The 20748-nt window shown below is 42.4% G+C and overlaps 1 protein-coding gene across 8 annotated transcripts; it reads left to right on the top strand.

The window, feature by feature from the left end:
- Window positions 1–18: 18 nt before the first annotated feature.
- map4k5 (mitogen-activated protein kinase kinase kinase kinase 5) lies at window positions 19–20174 on the top strand. Of its 8 annotated transcripts, none has more exons than XM_088433180.1 (36): window positions 19–431; window positions 1360–1574; window positions 3398–3455; window positions 5771–5861; window positions 6745–6809; window positions 6899–6954; window positions 7034–7081; window positions 7563–7605; window positions 7807–7879; window positions 7963–8094; window positions 8246–8308; window positions 8379–8460; window positions 8532–8648; window positions 9465–9543; window positions 9737–9790; window positions 10768–10826; window positions 10907–10974; window positions 11294–11332; window positions 12115–12159; window positions 12418–12460; window positions 12568–12778; window positions 12992–13015; window positions 13102–13187; window positions 13490–13531; window positions 13936–14020; window positions 14103–14182; window positions 14538–14598; window positions 15429–15543; window positions 15912–15970; window positions 16413–16516; window positions 16593–16770; window positions 17000–17068; window positions 17152–17244; window positions 17370–17440; window positions 18653–18708; window positions 19435–20174. In XM_088433180.1, exons 2-36 carry the CDS (start codon window positions 1467–1469, stop codon window positions 19520–19522), a joined length of 2745 nt encoding a protein of 914 aa, XP_088289306.1. In that variant the 5' UTR covers window positions 19–431; window positions 1360–1466; the 3' UTR covers window positions 19523–20174. The 8 variants fall into 8 exon arrangements, with proteins under 8 accessions (XP_088289306.1, XP_088289304.1, XP_088289309.1 ...); XM_088433178.1 differs by having other exon boundaries at window positions 15879–15970; XM_088433183.1 differs by lacking the exon at window positions 9737–9790 and having other exon boundaries at window positions 15879–15970.
- The last annotated feature ends 574 nt before the right edge of the window (window positions 20175–20748 follow it).

Here is a 20748-nt window from a genome sequence, read left to right as displayed (position 1 = left end):
ACTTTCATGAACGCGTCACTAGGATCCAGAAATTTACACGGATTAACAGCAGCCGATTGTTGTTGCTTATTTTAATCATTGGCGTATTAAACTAACACACATGGAATCATAAAAATTATCGAAGTTTTGACATCCGTCGCCACTATTTGGGAGTACGACTCTCCGATTCGAAGCTGTCAACCGAGCAAGGAGGATGACATTTCCGAAAGTTGGTGGCGACGACTCCTGCTGAACGAGGTCGCTGTTTGCCCGAAGGAAAGACACCGAGAGCCGCCTCAACTTTCTGAACGCCTCGGTGGCAAAAAAAAAAAAAAAAAAAAAAAGAGGACGCCCGGTGGAAAGATTCTGTTTTTCATCGCATCTTTCGACGCCAAAAGTATAAAATGGATATTTGAAAAATAAAATGAACGGACGAGTCGTCCAAACGAACGGTAAGCCAGGGGGCTTTGCTCAAGTTTGTACAAACTAGCCGTTAGCATTAGCCGGGATGCTAACTCCCCCTGTTGCTCTGCCGTAAATGGTGGACCTGGGCCCGGCTATTTCCTGGAGTAGTTCGAGTCTTCTAAATGTCGTGGGACAGACTTTAACACGTTTAAAACGTGCTTTGGTTAACTTAGTATTGCATTTGAAACTAAAGAAGCAGACGAAATGCGTGTTTGAATCCCTGTTTAGTATTTTACTTTTGTCATACGTGCCCAGCAATTAGCCTGCGCCATCATGAAACTGAAATGCTGTGCCAACATGTCCCAACATTTCGATTCGATGTTTGAGTTATTTTTGAATTAAGTTGAATGAAATGCACTGAGATGTTTTTCACATTGTAAGTTCTGAAACTAAGTAAAAATGCTTCACACTCATCTTTATGAACAGGCCTTCCTATTAAAGTTATTTTATTTTACTTCTTTTCTTTTATCAGTTCTTCTCTCATCTTTATTTCTTTTCGACGTATGATAATGCCATTTTCTCATCCTTTATTTTCTTATATTGTACCATTCTCTTGTACAGCTTTTCTTTAGCCCTTCTTTTAATTTATCTCACCTTTCTTTGATTTCTTCCTTCATACCTTCATCTCTACATCTTAGTTTACTTTTTCCTTCCTCCATCCTTTATACATTCAATGCTTCGTATCTACTATCATAGTTTTCTTTCTTTGTTTCCAATCTCTACTCTCTTTCTTTGATAACTTCCATACATGCTGATTTTAATGCTTCATCATATAAAATATTAAAAGTATCGTTTAATGTAGCTCAATATTAATTTATAATTGAGAGCAACATCAATTACGATTCATTTTCTGCATTTTGGGACTAAAAAAAAAATTCCCTGACAAACTTGTCTTCCATTTTTCCTCGTTTTTAGGCAATGGAGCAGCCGCAAGGACCAACTGAATAAACGGAGCACTCGTTGACTTGTTCTTAAGCTCCAGCAAATAGCTCGCACGGGTGTCCTCCAGCATCAGACCCAGCATGGACATCTTTCCCCGTCCCAGCGGCGAGATCCAACGGAGAAACCCCCAGCATGACTTTGAGCTCATCCAGCGGGTGGGAAGCGGTACCTATGGGGACGTCTACAAGGTATGTGCATTGATGCAGCAATTTTTGCTGGATCCCTGTTTGCCTGAGGTCACCTTTTCACGACGCTAATCGAAGCGGTGCGCCGTTTAGTATTTGATGCTCGCATACTTCTTTATTTTACCACTACCGGGTTGGACATGAATTTTGAACAGTCTTCTGCATCCATTCTTCTGAGTAAGCCACAATGTTAGTGGCGAGCTATTTAATCAAATGCCATCTGTGTAAGTAACTGTTACCGCGCTCCCACTTCTCGAGCCTCCTCTTTCTGTTAGCTGAGAAGAAAAAACACTTGAAACAGAGCACTGTTCCATCTGCGTCTGATTTATTACATTTTGAACTACATTAGCAGTGGCACCTGCAGGTGGATTTTATTCAGAAACCCCAGAAAATTGTTTTACAATCAGTTTATTTCTAAAAGTGAATGAAAAAAGATCTGCAAAGGAGTCAAGTTTGCACTAAATTGCTTCATCTTTAAATTAATTTGCATTTAATTTTAATTTGGAAAGAAAAATTTATAATTTCGTTCAATGCAATGAATTAGTTTGGCTGATACTGGCAGAAACTCTGTTAAAATCTTAGGTACATCTTAAAGTGCCTTCAATACCCCTAAGGGTACTCATACTCCAATTTGAGAAGTGCTGTCCTTTTTATTATTTTAAAAAATCCAAAAAGACATTTCCCCCATTTGAGCACCACTTTTCTAAATTTCATTTTTTTAAAAAAATGAACCCGATCAATCGAACACGTTCAATGAGTTGGTTTTGAGTTACTGCATTTGCTTTGCGACTGCGCGTGGTGGAAATTCGGGGCACACAAGTTCCTCGAAAATCTTGAAGAGAATTCCTCGCATTTTTGTTGGTCACAAATGAAGCGACATGTGCCGTCTGCTTCTTGTTGATCTATCTGCTGCAGATATACATTCATCGTTCAACTCATGTGCCCCTCCTCCTTTTCTTTCTATACAAAGCATCTGTGGCCGTAACCCCCACCCTCATCCCTTCATCCCCCTGTCTCCCCAACCCCACTTACCCCACAAGGCTGACGCTGGAATGCTTCGCCTGGAATTCTGCTATTCTCTTGCCAAATCTCATCAGTGTGTCTGAACATCATGGTGTGTGTGGAAATACCTGAGTCAAGGAAAACAGCGCGCATTTTGCCGGTTTTATTGCAATCGCTTCATTTACATTCACTTGATTTGTGGCAGATTAGAGGCAATGTCTCGCCTTGACCTCAATCCGGAGACCGGGCCCGCTTACCTATAAAAACATCTGTGGTGTTTTCTGTAACAATCGCCGGGAAAGTGATTTTATTTGGATTGACGATAAGAATAAAAGTATAGGGTCTTTATTTTTATATGACGGCTTCATTTTGAAGTTGGCCTTTGCAGCTGTGTTTGCGGAGAGGCTATCTTGAGTGCTTTCGACTTCATTTTTGTCATTACATTATCACGGACGCTAAGAACCTGCTAATCAGTGACGTCGTCATTGTATAATATAGCACACATCTCCAGCGTTAGCGCTAGCTACTAACTTGGTTTACTCTAATGCTGTCGAACATTTCAAACTCAAGAGGTCCATTAATCCATTGAATGTTGATTACTGCAATTTTCAAAACCATGTGGCCTTTCTATTAATCAAAGCTTAAGTTACTCAAATGTTTTCTTCTTTACAACTTTTTTGTCCCTTATAGATGGAATGTCATACATTATTTTTTTTTTTTTTGCTGTTGTTTTTCTTTTTATCGTGGTGATCTTTCCAACAGAAATAATGTACATTTTAATGGAAGCAAATCAGCGTCTGAGTGTCGCGTTGCTCTCGTTTCAGGCGCGCAACATCCAAACCGGCGAACTGACGGCGGTCAAGATCATCAAACTGGAAGCAGGTAAGAACATGCTTCTGCTTCCCAACCGACGCGAACAGTCAACGCGGTGAGGATTAAGTGAGATTATGCAGATCAGATCAGCCACCAACCACCGAGCTCAGATGGTTACGAGGAGGAGATTAAGATTTTCTCTTTCATTTATTTGCCATGTTGTTTTTTTGCCATGTTTTTTTTTTTTTTTTTAAGTCAAATACCCCCAAACCAGCGTAAAGCATTTTTGATTGGGGGGGGGGTTCTGTGTCATCCAACTGATTTATTAAACTTTGGAAATACATTTGTAGTTGTATCCCTGGGCCTATTTTATTCAGCAACTGTAGAAGATCGATCGTGCTTCCTTTTTAGATGCTTGTTTATCAGCGCCATTCTGCTAGGAAAAAGGTTACATCATGTTGATTACTTTCCGTGAAATGCGCCTGATCTTGTTTGCTTACACGGGTTAGCTTAGCCGCAACACTACCTTACCCACAATGCAACCAGGACGAATGCTATCACGAATGCTAGGGCTAACCCTAGCCCTTGTTTGAAACTTGATATTGTCCTTATTTTCTCTAATCTAATGATATAATTTATGACATTCAGCCTAATTAAAAGCTCTGATCATGCCAGAGTCAACTTCGCAGGGTTAGGAGCTTTGTATTTGCAATATCAAAACTGGTTCGACCGGCACGCGTGACGCTGGCACACAAAGGCGTGGCATGGCCCTCTGGCCCACAGCTCATTGGAAGGTCTTCTCTCACTTGTTTGACACTGAAAACATTTGAGCAGTCAGTAAACGCAGCGCCAGTGTAACGGTGAATGCGTTGGAAGCAGTTGTTTATCCTTCTCCTCGCGATGTAGCTCGAGTTCATTTTCCCATAAATACCCGTGTTTCTTTCTGCAAAAATGATATTTTACCATTTTGAGCGAACCGCATAGTCAACTCTGTAAACACTGTGTTTTATGCAGACACTCACTGGAAGTGAGGCATCTCTAGGAGTGACCGCTGTGTATGTGTGTGTGAGCGCGCATGTGTGTTTTTTTTCTTTTTCCTATCAGCTCTGAGTCAAGTCTCTGAAATTAGCCTTTCCCCAAATATTTGTGGCTGCTGACTCGTACGCTACTGTCAACATGGCGCACAAAGCCAAGGAACATGCAGAAGCTTTAAAGTGACCTTCACAAACCTGAAATATGTGACAGAACCTCAAGCCGAGGAAGTCCTTGGAATACTTTTAACTCATTCTCTGCCAGCCCAGTAAAAACAAATCTTTGACTTCTACAGCTTTCAAGGGCAGATAATGAGTTCCAACGCTTGTTTGAAACCCTAAGCCGTTTTTGGAAAGCCAATTCAAAAGATTTCAAGCTCCACTAATATTAAATGCGACCTGACTGTTCATGCACAAGTAGCAGTGACATATTGAATGTTGACTTTATTCACCACAGCTTCCTCTGCAGCGCATGATCTGTTCCAGGTCTTTTTAACTTCACGTGGACTTTGGAACCTCGCTGTAATCAAAATCAATTGGAAGCAGCTGGCTGACTTTTTTTTTTTGTTTTAACTTCTACTGCTTGGATGTTTGAGAGTTGTAGAAGCGAATGTTACGAGTACAAAGTGTTCCTTTTGCCTGTGCTGCACAATTGTCATTTCAATCCCTAACTTGAAACCTTAACCCTCACTTTAGCTGGGGATAGAAACCCTACACCCATCCTAAAAACCAGATTTGAAACTCAAACCCCCAAATTTGAAAATTCTTACCTTGAATGAAACTCTAATTTGAATCCTTAATCAAGGCTTCGAGCCTAAATTTCTTATCTTCAAGCTCAACTTCAAGCCCTAATTTAAATCCATCACTCTTTCTTGAAACCTTAATTTGAAATGCTCCCCCTGACTTAAAAGCCAAATTTGAACTTTGAATGTCTGGACTCTAAACAAATAAAAATAAGTCTTAGGGATAGAATGAGTTCATTGGCTTATTAATCGGTTGTCAGTATTTTATTCTATCAAACATCGGAATCGACAAGACCCCATCTTGCCTCACTTTAAATGGCAATTTGAAAAACTAGGCTTGAAAAGCTTCTTTACAACACCAACCCTTGTTTGAAATCCAATCCCTGAACTATAACCCAAATTTGAAACCCTGAGACAATTTCAATGCCCAAATTTAATATTAGCTTGAAATCAGAATTTGACATAATGGAACATTTTCTTGAAACCCCAATCTTAGTTACTAAACCTAAGGCCTTCAGCTTGCCTTCAAAAAAACTTTTTTTTGGTACAGATTCTGAGTTCTCCTTGCATGCACGGACGCTAATGTGTTTTCCATGCCGTTGTGTTCCAGGGGACGACTTTTCCATCATCCAGCAGGAAATCTTCATGGTGAAGGAATGCATGCACCACAACATTGTGGCCTACTTTGGGAGCTACCTCTGGTGAGAGCGCATGTCAAGTGTCAGTGTTCAGCACGCCGTGCTTTTAACGGGACCGCCAGCGGGAAGTTGCATGCTAATCGCAGAGTCACAATTTGACACTGGCTCCGCCGCGAGGGCCCCCTCTCCGCCTCTGCGGGACAGGAAGTACAGCCGCTCCCGACTTAGCAGCAGGTTTGACTAGAATCCTCCACGTTAAAGCAAGTGCCTGTTGCAGCTAACGGCAGTTCGTGTTAGCTGAGGTTATGGCATTATTTTCACTAAAAGAAGTGAGCTGACTGAACCAACGTCAGAGTCCATCCTTGTTCACACACAGGAATTTGACTAAAACTTCGAGGATCATGTAAAGTTCATGATGTCTCCAAGCTGATTCAGTTAGATGTGGCAAGTTGTGCGTCACTTAAAATAATGTAAAAAAAAATTCAATTTCACCCATTTATTAATGACATAATCATAAACTTGTTGGAACACTGGATAGTGCGCAAATTCGAGTGTTTATGGCTAAATGAACTCAAGCTACGTCACAAGGAAAAAGGAAAACAACTGCTTTGAGCGCATTCAGTGTTACACTGGTGCAGCGTTCACTGACCGTTCACTGGGAAATCTGATACACACTTAATTCACAACAAATATCTAACCCTATGGATAGGAACACAAGAAAATATGAAGACTTTACAAAGATGAGATTTTTTTTTCTGTTTTGCTATAGTTTTTACATTTTCACCCTATAGAAAATACCAGAATTTGACCCTAAAATTAAGAGTGTTTCCTATATTTGGGAATTAATTAGTCAATTCCATCTAACCAATTTTTTTGGGGGGGGGGGTGGGGGGGTGAATCTATGATACTGACAGTTTAATATTTTTTTTCCTTCTGCCTACCTCAGTCGAGAGAAACTGTGGATATGCATGGAGTACTGCGGAGGGGGATCCCTGCAGGACATTTATCATGGTGGGAACCCCCTTTTTTTAATTTTTTTTTTTTTTACCTTACCATTAATAGTGAACAGCACTCACACAATCACCTCCTAAATGTTGCAGTGACGGGACCTCTGTCAGAGATGCAGATTGCATATGTCTGCCGGGAGACATTACAGGTGATTTGCTGATTTGGAAAAACATAAATTAAAAACTTCTGTGTAAAGATAACTAATTGTCTTGATTTGCTTTTTGTAGGGTTTGGGATACCTGCACACCAAAGGCAAAATGCACCGTGACATCAAGGTTCGTTCGCCCACACACACAAGTCACTCATAGTCTGTTTCAGAAGTGGTTGTACTTTGTTACTTCCCACCGCTGAGCTTGTCACGTTCATTTCTACATTGACTTTTTGTCTGAAAAATAAATGGCCAGTCAAAAGTTTGGTTTCACTTTCCAATTTAATTGGCCACCCAACGTAAAAATCTGCGGCTTAAACTCATGTAAATGCACAGCTGTGAACTGAAAGTCATTTCAGGCCATAATGCATCATTCACATCCAAGATGTGCAAAGCTATTATCTGGACAAAAGGAGCCTATTTTGAAAGAAAAAAAAATATTATTTTGTATCGATTAAGATTTCTATCTACACATATTTCCTTCTATCTACAGGATTCTCTCACAGACGGAAGTGAAGCTTCATCTTATGTTTCAAAGAATAAGACATGTGATATGAGACGTCATATGCAGAAAATAACCCTAGTGTGTTTTTGTGGTTTGTGTTCAGGGAGCCAACATACTTCTGACAAACGATGGCGACGTCAAGTTGGGTAAGCAGCTCCTGCGTGTCCTCATTCCTCAGTTCTGTGTAGCTCTAGTCCCCTAATATTTACCAACATATGTGTGTGTTGTACATTTTTTTATGTTTTATATTTTGTGCATATTGTTTTATGTGTGTTGTGTTAATCATGACTTTATCACAACTCTCCCTTTATTTTGTGCTTGCGTTGTTCTCATTCATGTGTGTACAGCTGACTTTGGTGTGGCAGCAAAAATAACGGCCACCATCGCCAAGAGGAAGTCCTTCATCGGGACGCCTTACTGGTGAGTCTCTCTCTCCACTGAGGCACTTGGGAAAATGTCTTCAGAAGCCAAAGTAACCCCAGCCCTCTCCCGACTTTGTGTAGGATGGCTCCAGAGGTGGCAGCAGTGGAAAAGAACGGCGGTTACAACCAGCTGTGCGACATCTGGGCAGTGGGCATCACTTCCATCGAGCTGGCCGAGTTGCAGCCTCCCATGTTTGACCTGCACCCAATGAGGTAAACAATGGCTGCTGCTCAAATAGGATGAGCTCCACCCATAGACACATTAACGTCCAGTAAGACGGTGTATCCTTTTTAAAAATGGTTTGCAATATAATTTGGGTTGGGAATGCCCATCTTAAGTCAAATGCCTTTTTTGTTTGTTTAGGGCTTTGTTTCTGATGTCAAAGAGCAGCTTCCAGCCGCCCAAACTAAAAGACAAAAACAAATGGTGAGTGCCCTCCCCACGGTGCCTTCGTTTGAGGATGATGTTGTGACCCTGAATATTTTTGCACGCACAGGTCGGCTGCCTTCCACAACTTTGTCAAAGTGTCCCTCACCAAGAACCCCAAGAAGAGGCCCACAGCAGAGAAACTCCTTTCGGTAAGCAAATACTTCTTTATAGTAGCAATAGGCACTTGAGCTTCTTCATGTAACTTCTTGTTTCCGCGCAGCATGTGTATGTGGCGCAGACGGGCTTGTCCAGGCGGCTTGCCGTCGACCTGCTGGACAAGATGAACAACCCTGATAACCACCAGATTTATACCGAGGTGGACGACGACGACCTTGAGGTAAGGAGCAGTCGCGACATTTGTGCATGTCAATGCAAATAAAAGATGGTCCACTGCATTCCAGTCACTTATTATGTTTACTGAGTGTGGCTGACGCGGGATACACATCCTTGATTTTAGTTTTTTTTTTTAATACATAATACTCAAGGAACTAAGAGGAACTCAAAAGAGGCGTTTTAAAAAGATATATTTTGATTTTTGGAACTCAACATAACTTCATAAATGTTGCAAAACAACCTAAACCAAAATAATGTTTGGTGAACCAGACCATCCTGCTAAGAATGACATGGTACGAATCAACAGCCATCTGTGCATCCATTTTCTAGAGCCGCTTACCCTCACAAGGGTCACTGGCTTGTTGGTGCCTATCCCAGCTGGCTTTGGGCAGTAGGCGGGGGACACCCTGAACTGGTTGCCAGCCAATTGCAGGGCACACAGAGACAAACACCCATTCATGCACCCAATCACACCATGAATCAACATGTTCAAGTTAAAAAAAAAAAAAAAAAAAAAAAAAGACAAGAAAAAAGATCCTGTTAAATCTACACACAGAACAGTCATCCAGACCGTGATGAGTCATGGCAGGTATTATCTGCTGGTGAACGTGTTCAATACGATTTGTGTGCTTGCATAAATGTTGATGCCAGACGCAAGTGTGAAAACTTGTGTTATGGTCACAAACAAATAGAGGGGTTTTTATTGAGTACATTAAACAAGAACTTACAGGTATTACTGATGCAAGATATATTTTAGGTACATAATAGGAAAAGAAAAAGCCTTGTGAATGCGACAAACTGTGCCAAACCTTTTTCGCAGCCTCTCTCTGTGGTCCGACACACCATCCGCTCCACCAACAAGCATGCCCGGGCAGAGAGGACACGCTCTGAGATGGCCTGTAAGTACACACAAAAAACTACAACAACACCACCCACATCCCCTCACTGGTGTTAGCAGCAGAACCGTTCAGGTCACTAGAGATCTCACTACCTCTCATTCTGCGCCGGCATTGTTCCAGGCCACAACACGTGTGTAGAAATAGAGCTATAGAACACACACATCCTTCTCAATGTGTCTTTTTCACCTTGAAGCAAACAATGGAACAGAGCGACAAGGGCCACAATCCCCTCAAGGGATCCAAGCAGGTCAGTGACGGCGTAGCAAGACAACGTGCGCGTGTTTGTTTGGAACTCCCACGCTCACCCTCTCGTGTGGTCTTGTCGTAACACCTAATCCTCCACCCCCCTCAAAAATACATGTGCGTAGAACTCTGACAGAAATAGCATTGTTTCAACCGTGACGAGTAGGATTGAAATTGTTGACTCATGCCTGATTCAGCACCTGTTTATTTATTTATTTGCCGTGTGTGTGTGTGTGTGTGTGTGTGTGTTTGACCCTGCAGTTGACATGACTCATGGTTTGGAGCACATTTTTTTTACCCTCAACCTATCTAACCTTGTTTATATTGGCTCTTGAACGTGAGATTTATTCATATTTCTCGTTAGCGTTTGGACCTCATGATAAATCAAGTGAAGCACAGTTTTGTTTTTAGGTCAGTCAATCTGCTGTCAGATCCTGCACAATTTTCACATGAGTGCAACGCATTTTATACATTTGCAAATTTCCCACAATGCCCAGCAAATTGATGGGTGAGCATCGGTGGACGTTTTTCACACAGATCTTGTAGGAATACGTCATCTAACGTAACAGAACACCCATCTTTTTCCACCAATGACTTTTACACAGAGCCTCAAGTTTGAATTTTAGGTCTTTTTAGGGTCACCATCCAAAGTTGAACTTAAGAGGATGTACTGTTGGCCGGCCGTTTGCTGGCTATACCATTAGCAACAGATGTTCTAAGAAAGTATTTTCTAACCAGTGTCTGCGACATTTATTTAATTAGCTCACAATGCTAACGTGCAGTCAAGTTTCTGCACAGTATTATATTATTAACCTGCAATAAGTAAACCTTGATATAGAAGTGGCATTACAAGTAATTTGCCTCGTTTTTATCCATATTTTTCACTGACCCTTCCCACATTTCAAATTTGCTGGGTAGAGAACGCCCAAACGCCATTTAGTTAAGTGTGCCCTCTTGTGTGTGTCTCCCTGTTGTTGGCAGTTGACAAGTTGCAATTTGAACCGCCACTGCGAAAGGAAACGGAGGCCCGTTCGGAAATGGTGAGGATCAAACACCGTGCAATGGTGCCGGCGCGCAGGTATATCAACCCGCTGCCATTTGTGTTGATGTCTTTCCACAGGATGTGTGTAAGGATAATGACTTCCAGTCCCCCTGGAGCCCCTTTGCCGAGGGCGGAATAACAGCCAGGTAAGCCCTGGGTCCCATCGTCAAGGCATCCTCCCTTGTTTATGCCCACACTCCCCCTCCTTTTTTTTTTTTTTTTTAAACTCGGCTTTGTCTCCCCCTTGCACATCCACGATGAAATGTTTAAAGTCACGACTGCTTGACTTACCGATTGTTAATGTGCATGACCCCCCCCAGCCCCTGCTTGCTATATGTTTTTATTTTAAGTGAGCAAGCTCCTTCTCACGTCTCCCTTTTGCTTTGCTTGTCTTTCTATCTCTCTCCCCACCCTCTTTTGGCTGTTGGCCTGTCTCGTCTCTCATCTCGTCCCCCCCAACCGAAGGAGTCTCCTCAAAAGCGTTGAGGACGAATTGTTCCAACGGTAACGCTTAACTCTGTTGTTGCTTGTGTTCTACTCTAGTCTGCATCTATTAGACTACCTACCTACTCACTTGATAATCACAGTGACACCCTCCAACAATGTTTTGTAAATCCTCCTGTTGATATTTTTTTGGTCATTTAAATAGCACACAATCAGCTTGTGTTGTTAGTCATTTCAAACTCCCCCTGTACAGTAAAACTGAAATGTGTGAAATTATAAAGAGTAGAAGGGATGCCAACCCTCGTGATTTTCCCAGGTAAAGGCAGTACCATCATTAACGTGATGTACGTCTAAAAGGCTAGATTTACTCTGCAGGTCCAATTCTCTTTATTTCTACGTTTGTGTTTAACAACTTCAAGTTGTTAAAAAATGCAGACATCAAAAGAGTTAAAAAAATGCTGCGTTGGCAAATACCTGCTGTAGGGTATTTTAAAAACTTAGTCTTCAAAAAAAGTTGGAATTATTATTGTGTTTAATTGCTGTATTGGAGATAAAAAAATTAAATAAATACATTTTCTAATTGATTAAATAATCGGTTATTGAACAATGATTCCAAATAAATAATAAAGATTGGCTTATTAAAATTTTCAAACAACTTAGGGTCCATTACCCACCTATATTGTCAATGATTTCTCTGAGGTTTGGCGTCACTGCTCTATTTTGAAGCATGTACAGTACCTCCCAAAACATGTGTACTACTCTTTCCCTGCCATCCTTATTTATTCGCCATCAACTATAATCCCTGAATATTCCTCTCTGCTTCACTTGTTTACTCGCTGCAGGGGACACGTCGCGCACCTCCAGGACGCCTTCGAAGAAGTGGAACTGTGAGGAAAAGCTTGTGTTTAACCATCACACATACTGCCTTACTCAGAACAAGGCATCAAAAATTGTGATATTTAGTATTGTCACGTAACTAAGCTACACATGCTGTCATGACCTGAAGCTAAAACTACAACCTCAATGCTAAATACATTGGTTCATCAATACCCGTTAGACAAAATGTTTGATCTCATTCAAATGTGCAATTATACCTGATTAAAAAAAAAAAAAAATCCACATTTGACCCCCATTTCCGATTTCAGATCCACTCTGAAGCCAAATTATCCACCTCCTCGGCCCCCGAAGGTGAGAGCCAATGCAAATGATGAAATCTTGGTGATTAATCACTAAAGCTGTACAAATAAACATCGCTTGACCTGACCATCGCCGGCTTTCGTCTCGTCGTACCGCAGCCCCGCTTCCACAGTCCATCTGAGGACGCGGCCCTCAATGACGAGCGCTCGCTGACAGTGCGGCGCTTCCCCAACGCGGAAAACGGTCCGGCCCAGGTGGCACGGCGCCGCAGCACACCAGAGCACGGCAACAAGGCCGGAGGCTCATCACCGGACTACCTCTCTGTCAGCGTCAGCAGCCCCGGGCTCCTGTCTCCCGCCTCGGATCAGGGTAAGGACATGCTAGGACAAAATTAGTTTTTATATACCCGTACCGGTTCATCAAAAAAAATCGTAGTTCAATTCAAAAAGTGAAACTCATATACTGCCATTGATAGTTCTTGTGATTTGTTATGTTTTTAAGCCCAAGAACATCATGAGAGAAAATTTATGTTTAGAGTGCTTCATTGGTCATTTTTTTTTTCTTTTTTTTTTTTAAACAAAGCTGTCACTAAGTGTGAAAGCAAAGGTGAGGGACAGCTTTGATTTGATTTCTCTGTATGCAATACCCCATTAATGTCCAATAATACCGACGACTTTGTGCCAATCCCAAAGATGACGACTCAGACGGAAGCGTGAACGGCGACAGTCCCAAGCCGGCGCCGCACCGGGCACATCGGAAGCTGAAGAAAGATTTTCCTGTATGTATTTGTCCACCCGTCTACCTCAGATGGGACATTTATCGAACGTTCAAGTACAGCATATTCCGAAAATATTCACATCACTTGACTTTTTCTATATTTTGTATTATTGCCTTTATCCAAACCTATCACTTTTATTCCCAAATGGTAAAAACAAGAGGGGGAGTAAAAAAAAAAAAAAAAAAAAGCTTTTGCTATATGTTCAAAATTGACAAAAGTGAAGTGTTTCGAATATTTCCGGATGCTAGAATTCCATTTTGCTGATAATGACTGATTGTATCCTCGGCTCTTCTCTTCGCTAGAAACCGGCCATCAACGGCTTGCCACCCACGCCCAAAGTGCTGGTGAGTGAACAGTTTGTCTACACGGTGATGCTATTGTCCTGTGGCGAAATGTTACTCGCTCTACCGTGTGCTTGCAGTTTTTTCCATGTTGACCTTTTTACTGTCTTTAACATGCCTCTGAAATCATAGTTGAGTTCACATTGGTACAGGGATTTTCCTATATTTTTCTTGCGGAGGGCTTCCTTCACCTCGTGTAATACTTGTAATGAAATAAACGGCTAAAACTACTAGCAGTAAATCCTCAAATAAATTCATAATAGTCAACCAAAATGATCTTGATAAAGGTAAATATTTATGAAGGAATATTTAACTATACAGCAAAGACATCTCGCAGGAAGCTGAGCAGCACTGTATTTGTTTACAGGTTGCAAGGCAGTTACATGTCGTTTCCCTTTTGTCTTTAGATGGGCGCTTGTTTCTCCAAAGTGTTTGATGGGTGTCCGTTGAAGATCAACTGTGCCACATCTTGGATTCATCCAGACACCAAAGGTAGAACCCCAATTCCAGGCGGCCGGCGACCTTTGCGTTTTACACCTTCCTGACGTATGTTCATTATGCGTTCCCCGCTTAGATCAGTACCTGATCTTTGGGACAGAGGACGGCATTTATACGCTCAATCTGAACGAGCTGCACGAAGCCACGATGGAGCAGGTAAAGTCAGCTGGAGTCAACCCTTTTACCACATACGGTGGTAGCCTGAATTATGAGTTTAATTTGTTTCTTGATCTCACTTGTATCTCAGAACACCTATTTCTCAAATCCAGTATTTCCTTTGGAATTAATACAATTGCTAAAATTCCATTCTAGGGAGGAAAAAAGGCCTGGGTGCGCTGTGAATAAATCAAATAGACATCAAAATCAAATATGAGCCACTTGGGAGCAAATTAATTGAATTGTGTCAAGGTTCATGTGACGTAAATCCAGCATGCCTGACTAAATTCAAGCTGAATGTTTTTGCTCTGTCAATGCTAGGTCGGTTATACATCGTCTTTATGTCTCTTCTTAGCTATTCCCCAGGAAGTGCACGTGGCTGTATGTTATCAACAACAACCTGATGTCTTTATCAGGTAAGTGGCTATGGCCCACGTTACCCGTCAGCGTCATCATCCGCCGCTGCTTTTGTCCCGTGTTATCTGGCAACACCGCCCGTCCAGAAAATAGATGTTTGTTTTTTTTTTTTTCTTCCTTTTGTGTGATCGGCGTGCCTCTCAGGAGCTGCTGCCACTCATGTCGTTGTAAAATTGATAGAACCTTGTGGGTTTGGAGTTGAAGCTTCACTTCCCTTTTCTCATGTACAAATAGCTGTTCATACTCAAGTTGTAGGACCTACTGACTCTTTTGCTGACCCAAATCACAGCAGAACCCAAAGTCACCCATAGTGAAAAATCCCTGGACACCCACGGGTTAAATGCATCAATTAAGTAGTTAGTAGCTATTGCTAAAAGAGGAATATTGCTGAAAGATTTTTAGCTTGTAGAGCTGCACCAAATGTCTTGTTTTGATGCAAGAACTGCTCACCGCTATATTTGTAAGTGACGTTACTACATACTGCTTTTAACATGTCATCAAAATGTCCTAATACGGCTGAATCTCTTGCCGCCGTTTGATGTGGTTTATGCGATGACAAATCGTGACAGCTTCGTTGGTATTGGTCTTTCATAACCTCTGCTCTCTTCTCCTTTCTGTCCTCTGAACACTGTCCACCCTCCTCCCACCTGGCTTCACTTGACACTCTACTAACTGGCTTTATCAGAAGGTAACGGCGCTTCACATCATTGTCACACTTGCGCCACCGCTCACGACTAATCTTGCGAAAATGTCCAAGCTGCCGCCGTTGTTTTCTGGCGACAGTGTTAGAAAATGAGCATTGGGACATTGACTGTGGCTTGTCTTGCAGGGAAAAACTTCCAGCTGTACTCCCACAACCTCATAGGGCTGTTTGAGCAGCTGAAAAAACCCGGCTTGGCTGCCCAGCTCCAGACGCACCGCTTTCCGGACAAGATTCTACCAAGGTGATAGATGTGCTATGACTAGCATTGTTGTCTGCTTACTGAGGACTCGATTTAATGTAAAAAAAAAATCCCAGATTCCATAATCCCTTGAAAGCACTGCTTGTTCAGTTAATGACGTTTTGTGATGGAAAGGATTTCAGCCTATTGAATTGGGTTATTTGGGTGATTTGCTGTAACTTGGCAGACAGTTTCTCAAAATTCCTCTGCAGTATAGTAGAGGCCTTATCACGCTCCTTTGCTGTCTGCTGCTTGTGTGAAAATGAACATGTTCGCAGTCAAGTGGAACCTTTGTGCGGCTCTGCCCGATTCACGACATGGTCATGGTCTCTTTTCAGCAGGGCTGACAGAGAGCTATTTTGTCCCCTCAGGAGGTTCGCCCTGACGACCAAGATCCCCGACACAAAGGGTTGTCACAAGTGCTGCATCGGTGAGCCCCCCCACTGTTTGTGCTTTTGTATGTCCGTTTGGCAAAATGAACCCCAGGCAGCATAGGTGGAAAAAATAATTAATGCACACATACTGACTATGAGCTGCACACCCAAATAGTATTTTACAATATGAGGGAATTAAGGTATAGAAGTGTGGCCTGCTAAGTGTCTCGCAATGCTTTAGCAGGCCACTTTGAATAACACCATCGGCCAGATTTGACCCCCAGGCCTCGGGTTAGAGACCTACCTTAGTACTATGGGGCTTATAAATCATAAGCGGAGGCTGAAAAACTCTATAGGGCTTTTTGGGCAAAACACACCGCATAATGTTTGTTTCAAATAGAGGGAGTGAAGGCAAAAAGTCATCTGGGAAAAAATATTCCCGTGCACTTGGCTGTAAATTCTACTTAAGTACATTAACAAAGTATTTGTACTTTCCAGTCAGGAACCCATACACAGGCCACAAATACCTGTGCGGAGCCCTGCAGTCCGGCATTGTCCTGCTCCAATGGTACGAGCCCATGCAGAGGTTTATGCTCATCAAGGTGAGTTCCACATTATGCAGCGTTGCCTCACCGGCTATCCCCTCTTAACATACGTTCTCCGCCCGTTGGTCCGCAGCACTTTGACTTCCCGCTTCCCAGCCCGCTGAAAGTGTTTGAGATGCTGGTGGTGCCCGAGCAGGAGTACCCATTGCTGTGCGTGGCCATCAGTGAGGGTGCAGAACCCGGTCAAGTGGTGCGCTTCGAGACCATTAACCTCAACTCCTGCTCGTCCTGGTTCACCGAGATGGGAACCAGTAAGTCCTACGCACCTGTCTTGTGCTGAGGGATGAAACTGGACTTTTCAGTCCTCTAAAATGACCCCCCCCCCCAAAAAAAAAAAAAGTGAATCGCAGCAAATCTTAAACTTTATTGTCGTTTATTTTGTTCAGTTGCTTGAGAAGGATGCGGTGTTTATTTGTAATCATTTTGTAATCACTATACTTGTAATATGTAATTGTCACACTCTTTCACCTGTGCTCGCAGGTAATCAGCAGGTGGACGCCATCCACGTCACTCAGCTGGAGAGAGACACCGTGTTGGTGTGCTTGGACCGTGAGTTGACCTTGTTGTCATGGAACGAGTAGAAGTGAAGTCCATAGTTGGATCAATTTCATCTGCTTTACGTTTGCACACAGAAAACTTGAAGATCGTGAACCTTCAAGGCAAATTGAAGTCCAACAAGAAGCTGGCATCTGAGCTCAGTTTTGACTTTGGCATCGGATCTGTCGGTAATTTTTCTAACCCCTAACCCAGATTAAATTCTCAAATGTAATCATGGGCTAGCCTGTTAGCGCAGTTATGTGCGTTGTCTTCGTGTGACCAAGTCTACAAGTGTCCTCTTTGGTCCTTGCAGTTTGCCTGCAGGACAGCGTTCTGGCGTTCTGGAAGCACGGCATGCAGGGAAAGAGCTTCAAATCCAACGAGGTAAAAACACTTGTAATGCTGTCATGCATTGCGGAAAGTAGCGTCTGGGGTAGTGCAATACACAGATGAACTCATTTATTCCCAGTTTATTACTTGGCAATTTTTTTTAATTTTTTTACAGCTACTGACCTCCCAAAAGTCTGTTGCATTTTCCAACTGTAGGGGGAGCCCAGGAGCTGCAATTTTCATTGGCTCCTGCTTTTTCAAACCTGATCCCCCATATGCTGCAAATGTGTGTGGTTGTTTTGTGTATTGTCTCGTCGATGTTTACACATTGCTGCGTAATGAACTTGTCGTTGGCGTGAACCCGATCACTACTCCGTCTCGCTCACACAATAAAAGTTCAAGAAATCACCATGAGGTGAAGCATTTTGTTTTGATGGAAATTGATACCGCCGGTGGCTTGGCCGCCATCTGGATTTTTTTTTTTTTTCTTAAATGTCAGCGGGCATGCAAAATTGATGCCCCGTCATAAACACAACAGTGAGCGCTTTTGAATAATTCAGCTTTTGTGTGGGTATGATTCCTTCACGGGCGGGCGGCTCCTCGATGGACATTTGTTCCGCCAGCCGCCTCGATCAACACACGAAACCCGGATCACATCTCCGTCCCCGTCCGGGCTGGGCGCTTAACACCTCGCAGGTGTCGCCCGTTATGCTTCGCGTCGGCCGGACTCCTGTCATGTCAACATTTATATTACACGCACGGTGTCGGGCTACATGGTGTGTACACGCAAGCGGAACATTACATAGCGAGCACACTATGTTTACGCTTAGATTTCGACAAAATGTTTTCTTCCATTTTAGGTTTTAGTGTGAAATTGACAGATTTATTATTAAAAAAGTACATTTTCTATCTTTATTGCAATGATCTTCTTACCATGTATAATTAACACCAGCAGGCTCAACCAATATGGATTTTGGTAGGTTGATGCAGATTTTGGCAGAAAGAAAATACTGATTACAGATGAATGTCTCAATTTAAAAAAAAAATCGAATGTATTATTTATGGATGCTTTTGGTCATATTGATCAGGTGTACGCTTAACAAAAAGCAAATGAACCATGAATTCATGTAAGAGAACTTAACTCTCTCATGCATTCATTTAAGCAATTTCTCTTACAAGTTAACAGAATTGTTATTGGTCTCAAATCGCCATTTTGATCGGGCTCCATGAAGGGTCGTTAAATATAACACTCGTGTCGATTCACAGGTCACGCAGGAGATCAGCGACCCAAGCAGAGTTTTCCGCCTTCTCGGATCCGACAGGTTGGTCCCGGTCGTCGTTTCTTTATCGAGCCGTGCCAACTGCCTTTGAGCACGCCTGCTCACTCGCTATGTAATTTCATCTGGAGGAGTGATCTGTAGTTCCTCAGCTCGCCTTCATAACTTCTGAAGGTGTACCTCAATGATATAGTATCTCCGTGCTGATCACATGCACCAAACGGTTACCTGGCAACAACACGATGGCAGAAGTGAGTTAGATGCCACACCTGGCCGGCCTTTTCCTTCGTCCATTTTTTTTTTTTTACTCCCAAGATTGACTTTTTGTCTCTTTGTCTCTCTCTCGGTACTTTCCCCACAAAAGTGACAGTGAAAAGAAGACTTTGATGCGCAGTGTTTTAAAGGGGTTTCCTGATACCGCCTCGGGTGGCAGAAAATGTCCAGACCGTCTCCCATTTTGTCACCGTGTCATTACACAGAATAGCAAGAAAATGAAAATGATGGTTTTAGGGTTCAAAAGGGCCCTCAGTTGGTCACCGTCCATGTTAGTACCCCCATTCTGTCTTGATGGTGCCTTTCACACGGACCAGCGACATGGTGAAAAATAGGCTTTGGTGTGTAGTATTGATTTGGAACTGGGCTTCACTACCTCAAAAACCGTGAAGTTCACAAGCTGACTTAGGCCTACACGCCACCACAATTAGCACACTTCTTTTATGGGCAGCGCTGTAAAAAGTGTTGTGTTCTAATTCGTGTTTTTTTTTCCTTCAGGGTTGTGGTTCTGGAGAGCCGGCCGACGGATAACCCTACCGCGCTGAGCAACCTCTATATCTTGGCAGGTCACGAGAACAGTTACTGATCCACCAGGTGGAACCAGACCTTTTTTTTTTTCCCTCCCAAATCACCCAGGAAGAAATTTTTGTTGTTTCTGTTGAGCTGACCAGCTGCTCAGCTCATCGGACTCTCATGAGGGCCGACAGGAACGTTCATCACTGCAGGTCACAAATAACTTTTTTTTTTTTAAACAAATACTGTGCATTTTACATCCGCTAATTTGGAGGTATCATTAAGTGCCATTAAAAGCTGGTGAGAATCTTTTTGGGAGACCTTAAACGCCCCGAGGCTTGGAGCTTCTGCAATCCAACGCGAGCAAAGCAACTCAACCACCTGAGCCGCACGCGCGTTATTTAAGCAATATTTATTATGATTATTAATATTAACCTCTGGTATGTCGGACTACCTAATAACCAGCAGCCTTCTGAGCAGCTTTTGGGTTCTTCTTGCGTTGTAACATAAAGGCAGCCATCCTTTTTAAACCTTGAAAATAATGTACAAATGTGTTACCCCACCTCTCTCTGCTTTTACTCTTTTATAGACTTTTAAATTCTTATTTGCACCATGTATGCACTTTTGTACATTTTTTGTAATTTAAAACAACATGAGGGACAATGTGCTTGTGTCAACCTATTTGCTTTTTTTTTTTTTTTTAAATAAAAAAGCTGTTATTTGTGTATGTGTGTTGGACAACAACATTTTGCATTCATCAAACTAACTATCGCTATAGCAAACTGACCATTTAACCGTCAGTCATTCATAGGGTTTATCTTTTTATTTTTAGTTTTGTTTGGAGTTTTGTGTGTGCCTTTTGTATGTGTGTGTGTGTGTGTGTATATGTATGTATATATATATTTTTTTTTTCCCACCAACAAAAAAACGTATAGACTGTCTTTTATTTTTGTGTTTAATATGATGTAATGTGTCAACAACTTGCTGTTATTTTGCATGTTTGTGTTGATGAGCGGACGTGTGAGTATTAGTTTCCATTAATTCCCCCGTTTAGGCTGCCACTCTTCTGCCGATGCCCCCGAGCGGCACTAATTGGTCTCAGTGTGACGCGACCTTTTGGAATATGCCGCAGACCGACCTCCTCCAAACAGGAAGGCCCTACTACCAGGACATAAAAGGTACAATCTAGTCGTTTAGTTTTATTTGTTGTTTTGTCTGTAACTGCTTTTAAATGTCTTCATTGTTGCAGCTTTCAGGCGAATAAATTCACAGAGTTCTTTCTTTTCGCCTCCCCGGCTG

Source organism: Hippichthys cyanospilos, chromosome 14 (genome assembly GCF_059441005.1).
Source record: "Hippichthys cyanospilos isolate Australia breed blue-spotted pipefish chromosome 14, RoL_Hcya_1.0, whole genome shotgun sequence".
NCBI lineage: Eukaryota > Metazoa > Chordata > Actinopteri > Syngnathiformes > Syngnathidae > Hippichthys > Hippichthys cyanospilos.
This window is presented reverse-complemented; position numbering and strand designations above follow the sequence as displayed.